The 16,886-nt window shown below is 48.4% G+C and overlaps 1 protein-coding gene across 3 annotated transcripts in view; it reads right to left on the reverse strand.

Moving 5' to 3' along the window:
* Positions 1-16,886, reverse strand: part of Sned1 (sushi, nidogen and EGF like domains 1) — a 63,283-nt gene that overhangs the window by 26,636 nt on the left and 19,761 nt on the right. For 2 of the 3 annotated variants that reach the window (XM_055616396.1, XM_055616397.1), the window contains exons 3-15: positions 15,568-15,708; positions 14,844-15,006; positions 12,735-12,860; positions 12,278-12,391; positions 8,962-9,075; positions 8,718-8,831; positions 3,291-3,416; positions 2,915-3,019; positions 2,675-2,788; positions 2,028-2,144; positions 667-783; positions 369-485; positions 87-200 (exon numbers count right to left, since the gene is read on the reverse strand). In XM_055616396.1, the coding sequence (XP_055472371.1) occupies positions 87-200; positions 369-485; positions 667-783; positions 2,028-2,144; positions 2,675-2,788; positions 2,915-3,019; positions 3,291-3,416; positions 8,718-8,831; positions 8,962-9,075; positions 12,278-12,391; positions 12,735-12,860; positions 14,844-15,006; positions 15,568-15,708 (1,582 nt within the window). The remainder of the gene's footprint in view (positions 1-86; positions 201-368; positions 486-666; positions 784-2,027; positions 2,145-2,674; positions 2,789-2,914; positions 3,020-3,290; positions 3,417-8,717; positions 8,832-8,961; positions 9,076-12,277; positions 12,392-12,734; positions 12,861-14,843; positions 15,007-15,567; positions 15,709-16,886) is intronic. The other variant, XM_055616398.1, reaches the window with a different exon arrangement.

Here is a 16,886-nt window from a genome sequence, read left to right on the forward strand (position 1 = left end):
AAGGTAACTAAGATACCACCCCTGCTCATCTCTTGGAGGATCAGGAAGAGATGTCATGCCTCCCAGCCCACCCATCTGGCTCTCACCTGCCTGACAGCGGTATCCTGTATACCCTGGTTGGCAGTGGCAGGAGAAATCTGTTCCTAGATCCTCACAGGTACCCCCATTCATACATGGGCTCCGGAAGCAGGGTGAGGGGGCTGCAAGGACACAGAAAGCCCTTTTCACCATGTTTCTCTCAAGGTCCTCTGTGTTGTATGGAGGTGTCCTGCTTCCCATACTCAGCTCACCTCCCACTCTGCCCAGGCCCACCACTGACCCAGTTTTCACATGTGCTGAGGAGAGCATCCCAGCTGCTCCCATCTTACCTATCTCACAGTGCCGTCCAGAGAAGCCAGGAGGGCAGTCACATTTATATTTGCCAATGTAGTGGAAGCAAGTGCCACCATTGTGACAGGGGCCAGAGGCACAGGAGTCTGGTTTTCCTAGAAGCAGAAGATATCCATCAGAGTCAAGCATCATGAATATCAACCTCTCTAAGTCCCATGAAAGGTATTCCTGGGAGGTAGGTGCCTGGTGGTCAGGGCTTGGCCAGCTGGGTTCTGGCTGGCTCAGCCCTAGCTCAGAACATGGCCATCACCACCCACCCATGCCCTGGGGCCGCACCAATCTCACAGTGTCTCCCAGTGAACCGGTAAGGGCAGGTGCAGTGGTACTCATTGCCTGTCTCCTTGCATGTACCCCCATTCCGGCAGGGCCCTGAGCTGCACAGGTGTGGCCGGGCTGTGTGGAGAGACAGACAGTTATGGTGAGCATGGGCCAGCTTCCTGGTGGTGCAGAATCCTTGTTGCCATGCTCGGCCTTTTCAGTCCTTTGGTACTGGGTGGGCCTGAAGTCACACCTGCTTCTCAGCTGTGCCCCAAGGCCAACATAGCAAGAGCCAAAACAGCCAGACCTAAACAAAGAGTGGGTGGAGCTCACAGTCTATATAGGCCCTGAGCCTGCCAGTTCTTTCCTTGCTGGAGAATTGAGGCCCAACTCACAGCACACACACACAGGGCCCTTCCCAGAATCTTCTCTGGACCTCCAGCCACAGAGTTCACAGCTCTACCGGATATCCTACCCAGGTACCACACCCCTCTCCAGGCCAGGCTTACAGGGCCCACTGTCTCTCTGTCCCTCCATTCTTATGCCATCTCAGCAAATGCACAGGTCTCTCTCAGAGTCCCTCAGAGCTGATTCTGGAAGGTTCCCTGTGTGGGGTTTCAGTGATAAGCATACAGAAGGCCTTCTCTTTAGCAAGCCTCTCCACTGCTTCAGGGACAGAGGAAGCTGTGAGGGTCTCAGACACCTCTGTCAGAAACCTGCTTCTGGGCATGTGGTACATAGCAGGAGAAGAGGTAAATCCACTGTGGTCTTGGCTCTCCTGACCAGCAAGGCTGTGGGATGCGTAGAACCCTGAGCCAGGTTACATAGGTCTTCAGTGAAGAGCGTGCCTGAGCTGCCTGGTCTGAGGATGTGCGTTATTGCAAGAAAGGGATAGACCCGGCTGGCACTGGTGGAGATGGGAACCCCTGAAATACATTTTGTAAGCATGCTTAAATTCTAGGTGGTTTATGGAAAATGTCTGCATTCTCTATGTTAAACTAAATTTAGCAAATTCATAATGAAAAGAAAGAGTTCAATATAATGATTCTAAAATCTATTTGGAAAAATATTGAGGGAAAAATGAAGCCTGTTGAAGCATGCAGACCAAAACAAGTGACGAAATAACTATCAAAAATGGCAAGGCGCATGCTGCCCCAGATGTGTGGGCACAAAGATCCTAAAGCGGGTCCCAGAAAGAATGATTATCTTATGAAACAGTGAAGGCGCAAACAGCTGTGGGCTTGCAGGCTGGGAGCTCTCCACGGTGCTGACGGCAAAGACTGGGTGGTGCACGCACCGCCCCTGTCCCCGCCCCGAGCTGCGCTCCAGATCCCACCGCGCCCTGGCCCGTGCTCCACCTCCCGCAGCTCCCTCGTCACCTTTCTCGCAGTGCCTGCCGTGGAATCCACGTGGGCACTCGCACGTGTAGGAGTCGTCATGGGCGTCACAGGAACCTCCATTAAAGCAAGGGTCGGAGTCGCAGGGAGATGGCAGAGCTGGAGGAAGAGGGAAATGGCTGTCCTGGCCCTAGCGCCCTGCCAGGGTCACCTTGACATTCTTTCTGGCTGAAACCAAGGCCACTTAAAATACACCCTGCTTGCATCTGGATTGCTCGCCATGGCCCTAAGGCCTCATACCCTGGAGTTTCTCCTGTTCTTGATTTTAGAAATATTCAAGCTTCCGATCCACAAGGTCCTGTGGCACTGCCAGCAATATCATTCATATGATAACACATGACTTAACAGATCACTTCATGCTAACGGTACAGAGTAGTGAATGCATCAGTCGGTCACTTGTAACTGTGTATACATTAAGGCCCGATGGAAGATAGCTTTTGGTGCTGTGTCTCTGTCAAAATGTTTTCCCTAAGGGAGTGAAGGAGAGCCCCGAAGCAACACAAGTGAAGTGTGGTCAGAGCCTCCTGCACACACAGGCCCTTCAGTTAACCCTGGCTCTGCAGCATCACCTGCACCTTCCCTGCTAGACCACTGTCCAGGGCCCCTGGTGGCCTGCCCCAGCCACTCACAGTGGCTGATGTTGTGGTCTGTGTGGCAGACGCAAAGGTAGCTCCCTCCATACTCCATGCAGTAGCCTCCATCTGGACACTGTGTGTTCATGTTGCAGGGGGTAGCTGTGACTTCTGTGAAGAAAGAAGCTCCTTCAGTGTCCACTCATCTTCCTGACCTTGTTTTCTTGAGGACGGTCCTCCTCCCCCAGACCCAACGACCTTGCTAATGATGTTCAAGGGACCAGGCAAGAAACCTACCAAATTCACAGAGGAGCCCAAAGAAGCCTGGAGGACAGTGGCAGAGGGTGGTGTTGGCGCCCCGGCACCTGCCCCCATTCCGGCATTCACAGTCATCGGGGGTTCCTATGTGGGGATAGGGGCGGGGAAATTCTTGTGTGGGATAGAGGCGAAGCATCCATGGGGGAAAGAATGTAGCCCCTTTCTCCTAGCCTTGGCCAGTCCTGGCCGCCCTTCCACAAAACTACTGAGCGCACACATACTCACACATTTCCCCCCTCATGGAGTTTCCTGCACATACAACCCAAGGAAGGACCCTCCCCAACTCTGCTGCCACAGGCAGGCTTCCAGCCTGCTGCCCCAGCCCCCGGACACAGCCCCCATAGCCCCAACACACTCTCTGTGCAGTCCAAGCCCATGAAGCCTTCAGGGCACTCGCACACGTATCCCTGATCAGCGTCCACACAGGTGCCCCCATTCTGGCAGGGGTTGGAGAGGCAGGGGGAAGGCACCAGGTAGCTTCCTGCAAGAAAGACCGCAGTGGTTAGCAACAGAAAGATGACAGTTCTGGGGCATGAGCAGGCATGGCTCATGAAACTGGAGAAGCTGGCCTCCTTGTGAGTTCCGACAGCTGTCCCCAGTGCCGAGGGGGAGTCAAGTCAGCTGGTTATCATGTGGGAGCCAGCTTGATCCACCCTACTTTTTTGAGACACAAAACTCAGCAGTGGAAGTTGACCCAGAGGTTCTGTACCTCGTTGATCAAACGTTCCTGTCAAGATTTTCCAGTGACTTAAAACCACAACAGTTAAATTAGTAATCTCTGGTCCTGTTTGAGATTGAGTGGTACTCCACTATATGGAGGTACCAGCTTGTCCATCCATTCACTTAAGTGAAGTCACAGGTTTTTGGAGATTATAAATATACGCAGATGAGTTTTTGCATAAGCTTAAAAAAACTTCTTTAGGGTTAATACCTAGGATTAGGATTGCTGGGTCATATTATAAATTTCTGATTAGCATAAAAGCTATCTTTAAAATTTTTCTGCCTTTTAAGATTTTCTGCTAAAACTCTATGTGAGTCACAGCTGCCCTGTGTTCATACCAGATGGATATTTTTGTGCTACTCTAGTGCTTGTGGTAGTATCTCATATTGACTTGATTATATTTTCACTAGTAGCAAAAGGTAACGTCCAGAATATTCATTTGCTTGTGTACCTCCAAATAAATACCTTTCGTGCTTAGAGGTCTTCAGGGTTTTGCTTGGATTTCACTGCTTTGAGTTTAGAGAATCCATCGTGCATCAAGTCCTTTGCCAGATAGAAGTGTAGCAACATCTTCCAGTCTGTAACTTGTCTCACCAATCTTTTAACTATGCCTTTAACAGAGCAAAACTTTTAAATGTGTGCAAAGAAGTCTAATTTTATTTTTGTGTAGGTAATATTTTTGCTGTCTTATTTAGAAACACTTTGATGAAGGGCAGGATACAAAGTTTATTTTCTGTTTTTGTTTTTGTTTTGCTTTCAAGACAGGGTTTCTCTGTGTAGACCTAGAATTTACTCTGTAGACCAGGCTGGCCTCAAACTCAGAGATCTACCTGCTTTGCTTCTCAAGTGCAACACCTACCTCTTGTTTTTGTTTGTTTGTTTTTCCAAAAAGTGTTAGAGTTTTGCATTTTTTCCATATTTATGGTCTATTTTGAATTAATTTTTATGAGGTTTGTAGTTTATTTTTACAAGAGGATATTGAATTGTCCCAATTCCATTTGGTAGAAAGAGTGTCCTTTTTCCTGAATTGCATTTATATCTTTCTCGAAAGTTAATGGGAATATCCAACATGATGGTATATGACTATAGTCCTAGGTGCTTGGGAATCTGAGGCAGGAGAATGGAGAATTCAAGGCTAATCTGGGTAACACAGCAAAACTGAGGCTATGGATGCAGGTCAGCGCTAGGGTACTCGCCTTGGATGTGCCAGCACTTGATTTGATACCCTGAACATAATTACAGATTCTCTCTTCTGCCCCACTGATTTGTGTGGACGCCTTTTTGCCAATCATACTGCGTCACTATAACTTTATAGTAAGTCTCAGTATCTAGTAGTGTGATGCCACAAAATTCCTCTTTTTCAAAATTGTCTGGCCACTCAAGTTCCTTTTCTTTCCCATATTACTATAGACCCAGCTAGTCTATATGTTCAACAACATCCCGCTGGGATTCTGCTTCAAATCACATTAAACCTACGAATCCATTTGGAATTAAGTGACATAGTTACTCTGTTGAGTCATCTCCGTGAACATGTATGTCTGCCCAGTTACTTAAGATCTTTAGTGTCTTTATCACTTTTTGTAAAATTGTGTGCACGTTTTGTCGGATTTGTATCTGCTCCTTTCAGCATTAATGGGAGTTGATACAAATTGCATTGTTTTAAGTTGCTTAGATTAGATGCTCAACTTGGGGGGTCCAAGCATCTATAACTTATTGGAGTTTCATATTTTTAGTTTATATTTTGTGTGTGTGTGCACATGTGCGTATGTGTGTGTGATGTGTAAGAAGGGGCACTTGCATGCCACAGCTCTTTTAAAAAATGAGCAACTCTGACGCAGGATATTGAGCTCAGCTGTGAGCTGACTGGTCACGATGAAGGGACTTAGTAGCTGTGACAGAGACCACTTGATTCTTAAGAAAAAGATTTATCTGACAAAAAAATTTCACACTGTAGTGTCATGCATTCCCCCATGTGTCGTAACCCCTATGTTAATGCTTCATTTGAAAAATATTTGTCTAACATACTTTTAAAGAGATTTAGAACTTTGACTCACACATTGTACATTTCTCATATTTTGTTTTTCTGTGTAATCTGTATCTTTTTCCTTTTTTTTTTTTTTTTTTTTTTGGAGACAGGGTTTCTCTTTGTATGCCTGGCTGTCCTGGAACTCAATCTGTAGACAAGGCTGGCCTCCAACCTACAAATCCACCTGCCTCTGCCTCCTAAGTGCTGGGATTAAAGGCCTGCGCCCCTGCCGCCACCACCCAGCTCCTTTAAGATCTTCCATGAGAAAGGTATGCTGCTGAATGCTTGTGTGTGCAGGTCTTTATTTCTCCCTAGTTTTGGAATGTAATTCTGTGTGGTCTGTGCCACTAGACTGGTGACTCTCCCTCCGCAGTCCTCTGGGCTCGTGTGGCTCACAGTGGCCGCTATTGCTGCTCTTGCATCTCTGGCTATGAGGTGTTCTTTCCTTCTGCTTACTTATTTTTTTAAAGGTTTATTTTTATTTATGAGTGTGTATATGGCACATTTTTGCAGGTGGCAGAGTCCAGAAGAGGGTTTCAGATTCTCTGGAGTTGGAGATACAGCTGGCTATTAGTCCCAGTATATGGGTGTTGAGAGTAGAACTCGGGTCCTCTAGAAGAGCAGCCAGAGCTCTTAAACCCTGAGCCTCTGGACCAGCTCTTGAGCTCCCCTACACCTCAGCAGCTACTTTGAAGATGAGCTCTTTCTCTCTAGTGCCCAGAGGGGTGGTCACAGTGTGTTTCTTGAAAATGTTCATGTGTTTCTTGAAAATGTTGGGTGTAATTTTCATTACATTTGGAAAATGTATGGCTACTACTTCTGCTTGTATAACTATCCCAATCGCCGCCTTCCTTCTCGGACTTCAGGGTCACATGCCAGATGTCCACTGTATGTCACAGCCCTGGGGCTCAGTTATTCCTTCCAATCTTACTCTCTGTGCTGCACGTCGTTTCTATTTTTCTCTTCCAGCTCATTGGTTTTCTTTCTTCAATGTCTTACCAGCTGTTGCCACTGCCTGTTTGCTATACTCTAAAATTTCAGTTTTCACTGTTTTAAATTTTAAAAATATCTTCCTCTTCTCACAATGTTTTTCTTCTTAACAGCTTTGAAGATATGTAGCCTATTTATAGTAGCTGATTAAGTATTTGTATATGATAATTTTTCATCTGTCTATAGGTTGTATTTTACTTTTTAAAAATTATATGTTAATATGTATAACATTATATATTAAATTCATGCCTAATGCCTTCAGTGGGGTAATTTGGGTGTTGGTATCTGTCAGATTCCTGTTATGCTGTGCAAGTGTACAAGATTTTGTTCTACACAAGGCTAAGACTTGGGGTCTGCTTGGTCCTTCCACATTTCCTCCCGAGCTTACTGGGACAAGCCCAGCCCAGTGTTGTCTTCCAGCAGGTTACTTCTTCCTTCCCCAAAGCAGGTCTTGCTGAGAATGGACACTACTCAACCTTGGCCCAGGGTATGGTCTCCCTGATCTCCACTGCTCCTTGGATTCCACCAAGTCAGTCCTGTTTGAGCCCTAGGAGCTGCTGGGGTTCCTGATTTACATACAGCACACAGCTGTCAGGTTCTTTCCCAGTCTAGTAGGTTCCTTGACCCAGATCTGCCAAGTCAAGGCAGAGGGGCCTCCTACCGCCAGGCTTCTTCCCTCCACCAGTAACTCAAGCTGCTCTGCTCTCCCACCTCCCCATTTTAGCTGCTGTTGAATTGGACTTCTATTTTCAGTGCAGATGGACTGGCCATTCTGGAGTACCATTCTGCTACTCAATGGCCTTGAGTACCCCAAGCAGTATCTGGGGGCAAGGATAGGTTTGTTCTGGACCGCTTCTCTCAGGTTGAGAGCTCTGTGCTATGTGGTTTAATGTCTGAAGACAGGAATTTTGTAGATTTTTTTGGTTGGGGTTTCTAGCTGTGGTTTGTGAAGGGGAACATCCAGTGCAGGAAGCCAGCAGCCAGTCACAGAATCTGTTTTTCAAACTATCTCCTTCTGACTTCTTGTGATTAGACTCATTGTTTTTACTTACAAGTTTAATGAGCTTATACTACAGAAGGTAGAAGTCTCCATTTTGTTTTTTTTCTTCCCCCTCCTTTTTTTTTTTTTTTTTTTTTTTAAAGACAGAGTCCCATTATGTTGCCCTGGCATTTTAACTATTGGGTTCAGGTAATCCTCCTGCCTCAGTCTGTGAAGTAGCTGGAACCACAGATGTGCCACTGTACCTGATCAGTCCTGTTTTTTTTTTTTTTAATTATTATTAATTTTCACTTGCATTCTTGTTTGGAACAAAACATAATTTCTTTACCAAAAATTTTTTGAAACCACTTACCTATTTTCTGATACAAATTTAGTGAAACACACTGATCTTTCAGTAACTACTCAGGCAAGGTCATTGAAGCATACAGTGGGGATCTAAATATAATCAAGAAGCGAGGGCACCACTCCCTGCTCTCAGGCCTTCCATGGGGCCTGTCTGTTGTGGCATCTGACAGTGTCCACACCTCTGGCTCTTCCTTGTGGGTAAACTGTAAACCCCATTTACTTGCTCAGTTTTAACTATGTCCAAAGTTGTAAACAAAGCTGGCCAGGCTTTGGGGCATCAGACTCTGCAGAACTTTTACACCGTGCTTTGCCATGTCTGGTTGGCTTTGTCAATGATATACCATGGCACAGCCAACATTTAAAACGTGAGATAGGGTAGAAAAGAGCATAAAGGCCAGTTTTCTCTGTGCTCCCCACAGCTCTTTCTGCTGTGTGCCAGAAAGGGGAAGGTGCTAAAAGGATTTGAATCCTCTGAGCTAAGAAAAGGGACTTGGGAATGTTGTCACCTATCCCGGATTGTTATCGATGGAGACCGACACCCAGAAAGGAGAAGGCCTGCCCAGCCTCCTATAGCATATTGCCTACGTGCTACGGCTACGTGCTTCTTATTCTCCCCAGTCAGTGGCCCTGGAAGAACCGGATGATGAAGAAGACTGAGACAAGGGGCAGAAATCATTGTAGAGGACGGCACGGCAGCTACCTGTCTCACACTGAGGTCCCTCAAAGGGCTCCATACAAACACAGCTGTAGTTTCCAACCAGGTCAATGCACGAGCCTCCATTCAGGCAGGGGTCAGAGCGGCATTCGTCCACATCTGGGGGGCAGTAAAGATAGGGGAGTTGGCTCAAGCTAGACCATGACCACTCTGAACCTGGCCAGAGGGGAGCCCTCCCAGCATGGCCTGCCACCCACAACACCCCTCCCCCCATGTGTAGGTCATTCACCTGTCTCACAGGTGGCCCCAGTGTATCCAGCCGGACACACACATACTGCAGAGCCACTCTCTGCCTGGCACTGGCCACCATTTTGACACAAGTTGTCATCACACGGAGACTGGGCTACAAGTAAGGAGGGGGTAGACAGGATATTGGAGTCAGTCTCCTACAGTGAGCTGATGGACAGAGTCCTTGAAGACATGCAACGAGCCTCACTCTTAACAGATCTAGGCTCAATGAGAGGGGATCCTGGTTGTCTCTGGAGGGCGACAAGCTGGGAGGGAACCTGGCTAGAGCAGTACCCAAAACTCTGTATGAATTGGTTCTACTTCAGCAAACTTGGCATAGAGTAAGGGCATGTGCGCTGGATAGAGTGTCGGGAGAATGGAACCAGCTTCTGCTGTACTTCTAATGAGGGCTTCTGGAGCCTGGGGCTCCCACTCTGTGTCAGTGGCTAAGGAACGGCTGCTGCCCAGCTCTGCTCCTGCCCCCTGTGGCCATGACTCCTGGGGTCTCTCTGAACTTTGGCAGGTGGGCAGAGCAATAGACTCTCTGATTCCACAGCAGCCCCCACACCTGGCTCTGCTGGTGCACTGAAGGCAAGTAGGGACTAGCCTCTGCCTGAGGAAAAGCTCTTTTGGCCTGAATGTGTTGCAACCACCCAGGCTCTGGTTTGGGCTAGAACGAGGTGCCCCTGTCCACACTGGACAGCTGAGGGTTCACTGCAATCCCCTCCTACCAGATGGAAGTCCCACCTCTGTGTGTATTTATAATCACGTTTCCTTTCCATTTCTTTCACAAACTTGTTCCTTCCTGTGTGCATATGGACCTCTTACTGTCATTCAGCTACAGTTTTCTCAAGTACAAATCTGTGTGCACATTGAAACCCTTAGCTTTTTGTGACCATGAATCTTGATAGGATTGTTTTTCTAGAGTGAAGTTTTGACAAGGACTCGTTTGAACACACTTGACCTAAATCATAGCTTCTTAAACTGTGAATTGCAAATCCTGTATGTGGTTGCATAACTGAAATTGGATATTGTGAAAAAATTTGCAATGGTAAAATACTTCTGAATGCACAATAACTTAAAATTCAAAATGGAATGCATAATGAACCTGAGGCGTGTTTTTGGCCATGTGTGCTGTGTTGGCTTACAGCTCCATTGCTGCCTTAGATCTGAACACAATGAGCTCACTTTGCCATGCACATGCTATTATGTTGGGCAAGGCCAGTGGGCACTGCCTGAAACACCTCAGCTCAGATTTCTGACGACGGTATGAATCACAGTTTCATTATTGTACATATGGTGTTTTCTTTTCTAATGCAAACATAATGTCTTATGGAAACAAAGACTTTTACTGTTTACCCACTGTCATTCCTCAGCATGCTAAGTATCAAATTAGTATTATCTTTGAACTGTATAATATTAGAGCTTGATAGTTTTCTTTTCCGTGCCCCCCCCCCCGCCCCCGTGACCTGGGACTCATTATGTAGACCAGTCTGGCCTTGAATTTCAGAGATCCTCCTGCCTCTGCCCCAGAGTGCTGGGATTAAAGGAGAGGATCACCATACCAGGCCCAAGAGCTTGATTTTTGAAATTGCTGTTTGAGTCAACTGGAGTTTAGTAAAAATGGCTGAACTGGTTTGTGTTATGTTCATACGTACAAGTGTGTGTGCCCTTGCATGTGAGTGGGGCTGAGGTTGACCTCTGGTGCCATTCCTCAGGTCCTGTTTGCCTTGTTTTTTGAGACAGGCCTGGAAGTTGCCGGTATAGGATAAGATAGTTGGCCAGTAAGTCCTAGGGATCTTCTTCTCTGTCTGGAAATGATGAAAGAACCCTCGACCACACCTGGATTTTGGAGATGGGCTCTGAGAATCTAGTTCGGATTCTTACACTTGAGTGGTAAGCACTTCATAAGCCTGTTTCAAACTCCACAAATTTTGGCTTTGGACCAGGACTGATTTCAGCAATTTCTGATGGCACTAAACTTACTTCTAGCATTCTGTACTATGCATTAATGTGAAGCAGTATTCTTATCACTGATGCTTATAAAATCAAAATATCCACCAACTCTGAAAAGTGTTGAAAATACCCCATGTCCTTCAGTATCAAATATTCAGCCAAGATTTAATTCCTTATATAAAAATAAACAAGAATGTTTATCTTATTAATATGTAAATTTGCCTTCACCTTTTCTCCCCTTTAATTTGTTTTTCTGAGACAGGATCTCTCTGTGTATGTAGCCTTGGATGGCTTGGAACTCGCTATGTAGACCAGGCTGACCTTGAACTTACAAAGATCCAGTTGCCTCTGCCTCCCAAGTACTGGGTTTAAAGGCATTCATCATCACTCCTGGCTGCTTTCACCTATAATAAGTGGTAAAATTATCTGTATATCAAATAATTTTAAGAAAAATTTCATTATGATATATCATCAGTAAGTGTTTGATTTTTATGGTGGTTTTATGTACCTGTATACCTGGGGTTGCATAAAAATCTTAGGCAAAAAGGGATCATGTGTAGAAAGGGCTTAAGAAGCCTCATTGCAACACTCTAGTAGTTTTTTATAATGTGGTTACACTTAATTCAGGACACGAAGGGGATGGAGGGGCCACTTGTCTGACTAAGCTGGGTCAGGAGTGGTGGTTACAGTGTTTGACATTAAAGGGCTGCCTTGGCCGAGCCCCCGGAGTAGACCACATGGTAAGGGTTGGGGCTAGGATGGAAGGGACTGTGTAGGGAAAGGAGGAGGGCTCTGACTACCAGTGGAATGACTGAGACCTAGAGACTGACTCTGTGGGCAAATGCTTCAGATGAGCTGGGCTGTGCAGACAAAGGGCTACAGTAGTCTCGAAGCAGCAGTGGAGATGCAAAAGGGTCCCACCGTGCACTTTCTCAGACTGTGAGAGCCTTGTGGGGAGCAGTTGGTTCAGAGGCTGGTGGCCTGCGCGGTGGAGAGCCTGTGCTCTGTGTGTGCCGAGCCCCTCCCCACCCCAAAGCTGTCCTGTCCTACCCTAGAAATCCTCCACTGTCTCATTCCCAGAAGACACCTGACTCTGAACCTGGACTCTCATCTATTCCAGGGCTTCATCCCCAACCCAGTGCCAGGGCCAGGGAGTCTGTGTCTGCTATAGTCACCCATGTTTGCTCCTGCCCACACTGCAAGACAGCTCACTCCCCTGTCATCAGGTTCCTGCACTCCCTCATGAGAGAACTCTCTGGGCTGTCCACACGAGCGCCAAATCCCTCCTGCTGTCCTCAGTCTCACTGTTACCCAGTTATGCATATTCTGTCTTGCAGCTAGCAAGCTGCGGGCCATCTTACCTGATTCACAGGTGGGTCCCTTGAAGCCGGCTGGGCACTGGCAGCTGAAGCTGTTGACGCCGTGGGTGCAGGCCCCACCATTCTGACATGGGTGGGAAGCACACTCGTTCACATCTGAAACATGGAGCAGGCTGGGGCCTCAGAAGAGGGAACTGTGAAGGGATGCCAGGGCTTTGGGTGGGGTGGAGGACAGACTAAGCCCCAAACCCAGACAGGCCTTGACTTAGAGTGATGAGCAGCAGCAGCAGCAGCAGCAGCAGCAACGCTTACTGCCACATAACTGTAGCATTTGGCCTCCATCAGTTTCTACATCGTGAGGACAGAGACCTTTGACCTCAAAGCCACTGTCTGCCCAGCAGTATTCCCTGGTATATGAGCCTGGTATATGGCCAGAGGGTGGGGGGATGACAGGGCAATCAGTGGGCACCTTGTCCCCACCCGTGTGCCAGTGACTCACCCAGGTGGCATTTTCGCCCTGTGAAGCCAGCGAGACAGGAGCAGGTGTAGGAGGGATTGCCCGTGACGCAGTCATCAATGCACTTGCCACCATTGAGGCACGGGCGCAGGGCCAGGCACACAGAGGCTGTGGACACAGGAAGGAGCCCCAGCCTCATGCCACTGCATCTAGGGTGTGGGCAGGAGAGCCACATGCAATGGCTGTGTCTCTCTCCCCCACCAAAGGGCCACGTTAGTGACCATGGCATTGTAACAGTGCACCTTTGTGTTCAGTTCTGGGTCTTTGAGCTGGAGTCCAGTTTGCCTGGCAGGTAATCTTGCCAGGATCTCTTGCTGATCGTTAGGGTCCCAGGTCCTGACCCTGGCTTCCTGTGGAGGCAGACCCTCCCCCGCCCCCAAATCACCTATATCCATAGTTCCTTTTGTTTCTTTAACCCTTTCCACCTCTACCTCTACCATGGACTCTTCTAGACACTCAGGGCTGCTCAGCCACCCTCCTGTTTTCTGGGTTGGCTTGTTACCACAGCCTGGCCTCCTAAGGAGGCCTCCCAGGGTTTCTTCAGCAACCCCCAAACCCAGTTCTCTGAGGTCAGGCTGAGCTACAATAAGAGGTTAGTCACAAATCAGCCTGCGATCAGAAAGCCTCAAGGACTCCAACCACCTGTTACTAGTAGGGCTCCAGGAAGTCTAGGGAGGACTAGTGATCAACCACACTGTTCAGACTTTGGGTGTCTTCTGCAGAGAGAGCTTAACTTCCAGCCAGCTAGGACCGAAAGTTCAGCAGCACTGTGCTCACCTGGCTGAAATCTGGCTGCTCTATTGTAGCTGTGGCGAGGAGAGGAGCTGGGCTTGCTTAGGAGTTAGACTTCCAGACACACAGCACTGGCCACTCTCAGGCATCACCCACCCTCCCTTCTTGAGCAAGATTGTGTTTATGTAATGGTCCACAACTCCCCTTGGCTTGCCGTGTAGCTGTGTCCCCGGTTCCTAGAAGTACCATGAGCACAAGGCATCTCTACAGCTGTTTCCTGTGCTGTCTTTTCTCAGAGGCCTGGGAAAAGGCGCTTCACAATAGGGTGGCACCTGACAGGGACTGGCTGGTCCTCTTCTGAGCTGCAGTAGTTTGAAAAGCATGATTTGCCCATATGTGGACCTTGCTTCTCACCAGAACCTAACACTCTGGCCTTTGGCAAGGGACCTAACCTCCCAGCCCCTACTGCAAAGCAGCTCCTGCTGGACCACTCAGATGCAACTGTCCAGAGCCCTGGTATCAGAGCTGACTACTGGCCCGGGTTGGGGCTGCCCCGGGACTCTGCCCTCTTAACTGCTCCACTTGCTGCTCTGGGGCTGGCGTCAGGTTCAGCTTTGGCTTCCCAGGCTGGCCTGCTCTGTACAGTCAGGTAGGTCTCAGCATGCAGCTGCCAGGTGTGTTCCAGCTTCTTCCTCCCCAGCCTTGCACATCCCGAGTACACCCAGTCTCTTCTCCCCTTCGCCTGATGTCTTCCAACGTGCAGCTGCTCTGTGAGGCCTCCCAAAGGAGTTCTCTTTAGGGGACTCAGTGCCGGGGAAAAGCACACTTTTCTGTGGCCTCATCCACACGAGCAACAAGTTTGCAGGGACCTATCTTTAACCCAAGTTTGGGAGGGTTTGTAATGAAGTGATCTGATTGGCAAGTTAGCCAGCCAGTGCTTTGACACCTCTGCATGGTGGAGGGTGTTTCAGGGTGTGGGACCCTCTAGAGGCCACATGGGTTCCTGAGATGGGGTTCCTGAGTGGGTGCCTGGCCAGCTTGTGCTACTGGGGCTATCTTGCCTGCTTGTGCTACTAGACCAGAAGGACTATAAGATGGTGTGGGCTTGTCACCACCACCAGGCCTATGGAGGTTCCTGTTCCCCCTTCACCCTAGAGATGAAGGCAGGGGTAGAATGTGGGAAGGGGAAACCCTGCTTTCTGCCCCTTTCCCAAGAGGGTCACCCGAGGCATGGGACAGGATGAGCTGTGGGACAGGGAGGGCAGGTGGGGATTTAGTGAGGAGGGGGATGTTTTAGGCCCTGTGCCCCGCCCCTACTGCCACAGGGCTCCTCAACCCTCCCCTCCCTGAGCCTCTTACTTGTATGGCCGCAGCCCCCCACGCGCACCTGGGCATCATCGATTCTAAACGCCCAGCGCCCGGGCACGCCCACGTTGGTGGTGGTCTCCACCTCAGCCATGTCTGCTGTGCGCGACCCAGGGATGTTGAAGTATCGGCGCCCATCACCTGCGTTGAAACCTGCCTGGGGGTGGGGCAGAGAGGGAGGCAGGTCCCCTTACAGTCACCGAGTCCTCTCTCAGGACAGCCCGAGTCAAGGATGGTGGAGAGATGGTCTTGCACGCAGAGGACACTGCAAATGTTAGGGGTCTTCTGACCTGAGCAGTCTCTTCAGTCAAGCATGGTGCTGGGCTTCCTACCTTCCAGCACTCACCACATAGCACCTAGGCCTCACCTGGGGCCAAAGAGAAGGTCCACCCAAGGAGAAAGTTAGGGTCAGGAGGTGAGTGTAAAAACACAGTGAAGGGGATGGGTGCAGCCTGACAGAGCCTTCCTGCCACATTTGGAACTGAGACCTTTATGGAGAAGAAAGGGGCAAAAGTACCAAAGGCTATTTTGTGGTTTTGGGTGCTGAAAGTCCTGAGGGACAGAGTCACTGTGGCTGCCACACACTGGTCTGTGCATAGGTATGGAAGAGAGCAGGTACCTGTTACAGTGACAGTCTGCCTATCTCTCCTGCCCATGTCACCTTGGCAGGAGGAGCAGGGCCCCCTTAGCACTGGGCACAAATTCTATCCTGGCCTACCTGGGCTGCAATGCCTCCCAAGCCGTTGACATCACCCCCGCTGCTGGCATGTGTGCCTGTGGTCCACAAAATGGACTCATAGTTGAAGATGGTGAAGGAGAACCGGCCGTCGGTGATGAGCACTGTTTGGAATGTGTTGACCTGCCAGAGGAGGGGGCTAGCTGTAACTGGCAGCACTTCCAGCCCCACATCAAAGCCCCCCCCCCCCCAACAGACAGCAAAGCAAAGCAGGGCCATGATGGTTTTGTCTATCCTTACAGCCTGATGCTCATCTACCCCACTGTTAAGGGACAGAACCTGAAGCAGATACTGTCCCCAGCATCAAGGGGCTTAGACTCCTGTAGAGGCTGGGGTACACACAGATAGTGCGCTAGCTCTTACTAGCCAAAGCCACAAAGTCTGTGTGGTAAGAACCGACACAAAGAGAAAAAGCAGCTTTTAGTATTAGGTTTTATGGTTTTCGTGGACTTTTACTCCATGACAGAGTGTTTCAGATTGGAATGAAGAAATGATTAGGGGTCAAATAGAAAACTGAGAGAGCAAAGCTAGCATCATGCCCAACTTCACACCCAAACCAAGTGTGGTTTTAAAGCAAAAATCATGGAAATCCTAGAAGAAAACAGGGCAATACACATTGCATCTCAGAGAAGGACTTCTGTGATGTTTATTAACAGCAAAGACCAAAAGAGAGATCGATACATTTACAGACAAAAAGCTTCTGAGTAGGAAAAGTGCTATAATATCAAAATGAATGGCAGACAGTAGAAAAAAAAAGGTGTAACATTTGGCAGACAAGACTGCTGATAATCTTTATATCTAGAAGAATTTAGAACAATAAAAAAAATCACCAAAAGTATTAAGAAATATTGTTTTAAGGTGTAAATTACCACATAATGCTGTAGCAATGATACTAGGAAAAAAATGCAACATGTATAGAAGCTAAAGACATCTCAGTTTAAAAGTAGCATTCCTTGTTTTGCCTGCAGGGTTAGCAGAGTAGGAAGATGTCAGTGTACTTATCTGAGGTGCAGGGAACAGGCGCCTCCAAATGGACACTGTGGGATATTCTGAGAGGTCAGGGGACCACTCTGGGGATATGTGTGTCACAGTAGGCTCTTGAATGTCCATGCCCTCAGGGCCTGGTAGTACATGGGCCTATCTCAGAGTCCAAGCTTGTTTCAGTCATTGGGAATGATGAAAAGCTGAATGGAAATCATTGTCTTATTTAAAGCTTGGCAGGAGAGACAGTAAGCAGACAAATGCTGATGCCTTGTGTGGGCTCCTGGAAGGGAGATGGTCAGCAAAGGCCAGGGGTGGGG

This window comes from Psammomys obesus, unplaced genomic scaffold (genome assembly GCF_907164565.1).
Source record: "Psammomys obesus unplaced genomic scaffold, mPsaObe1.curated_primary_1811, whole genome shotgun sequence".
NCBI lineage: Eukaryota > Metazoa > Chordata > Mammalia > Rodentia > Muridae > Psammomys > Psammomys obesus.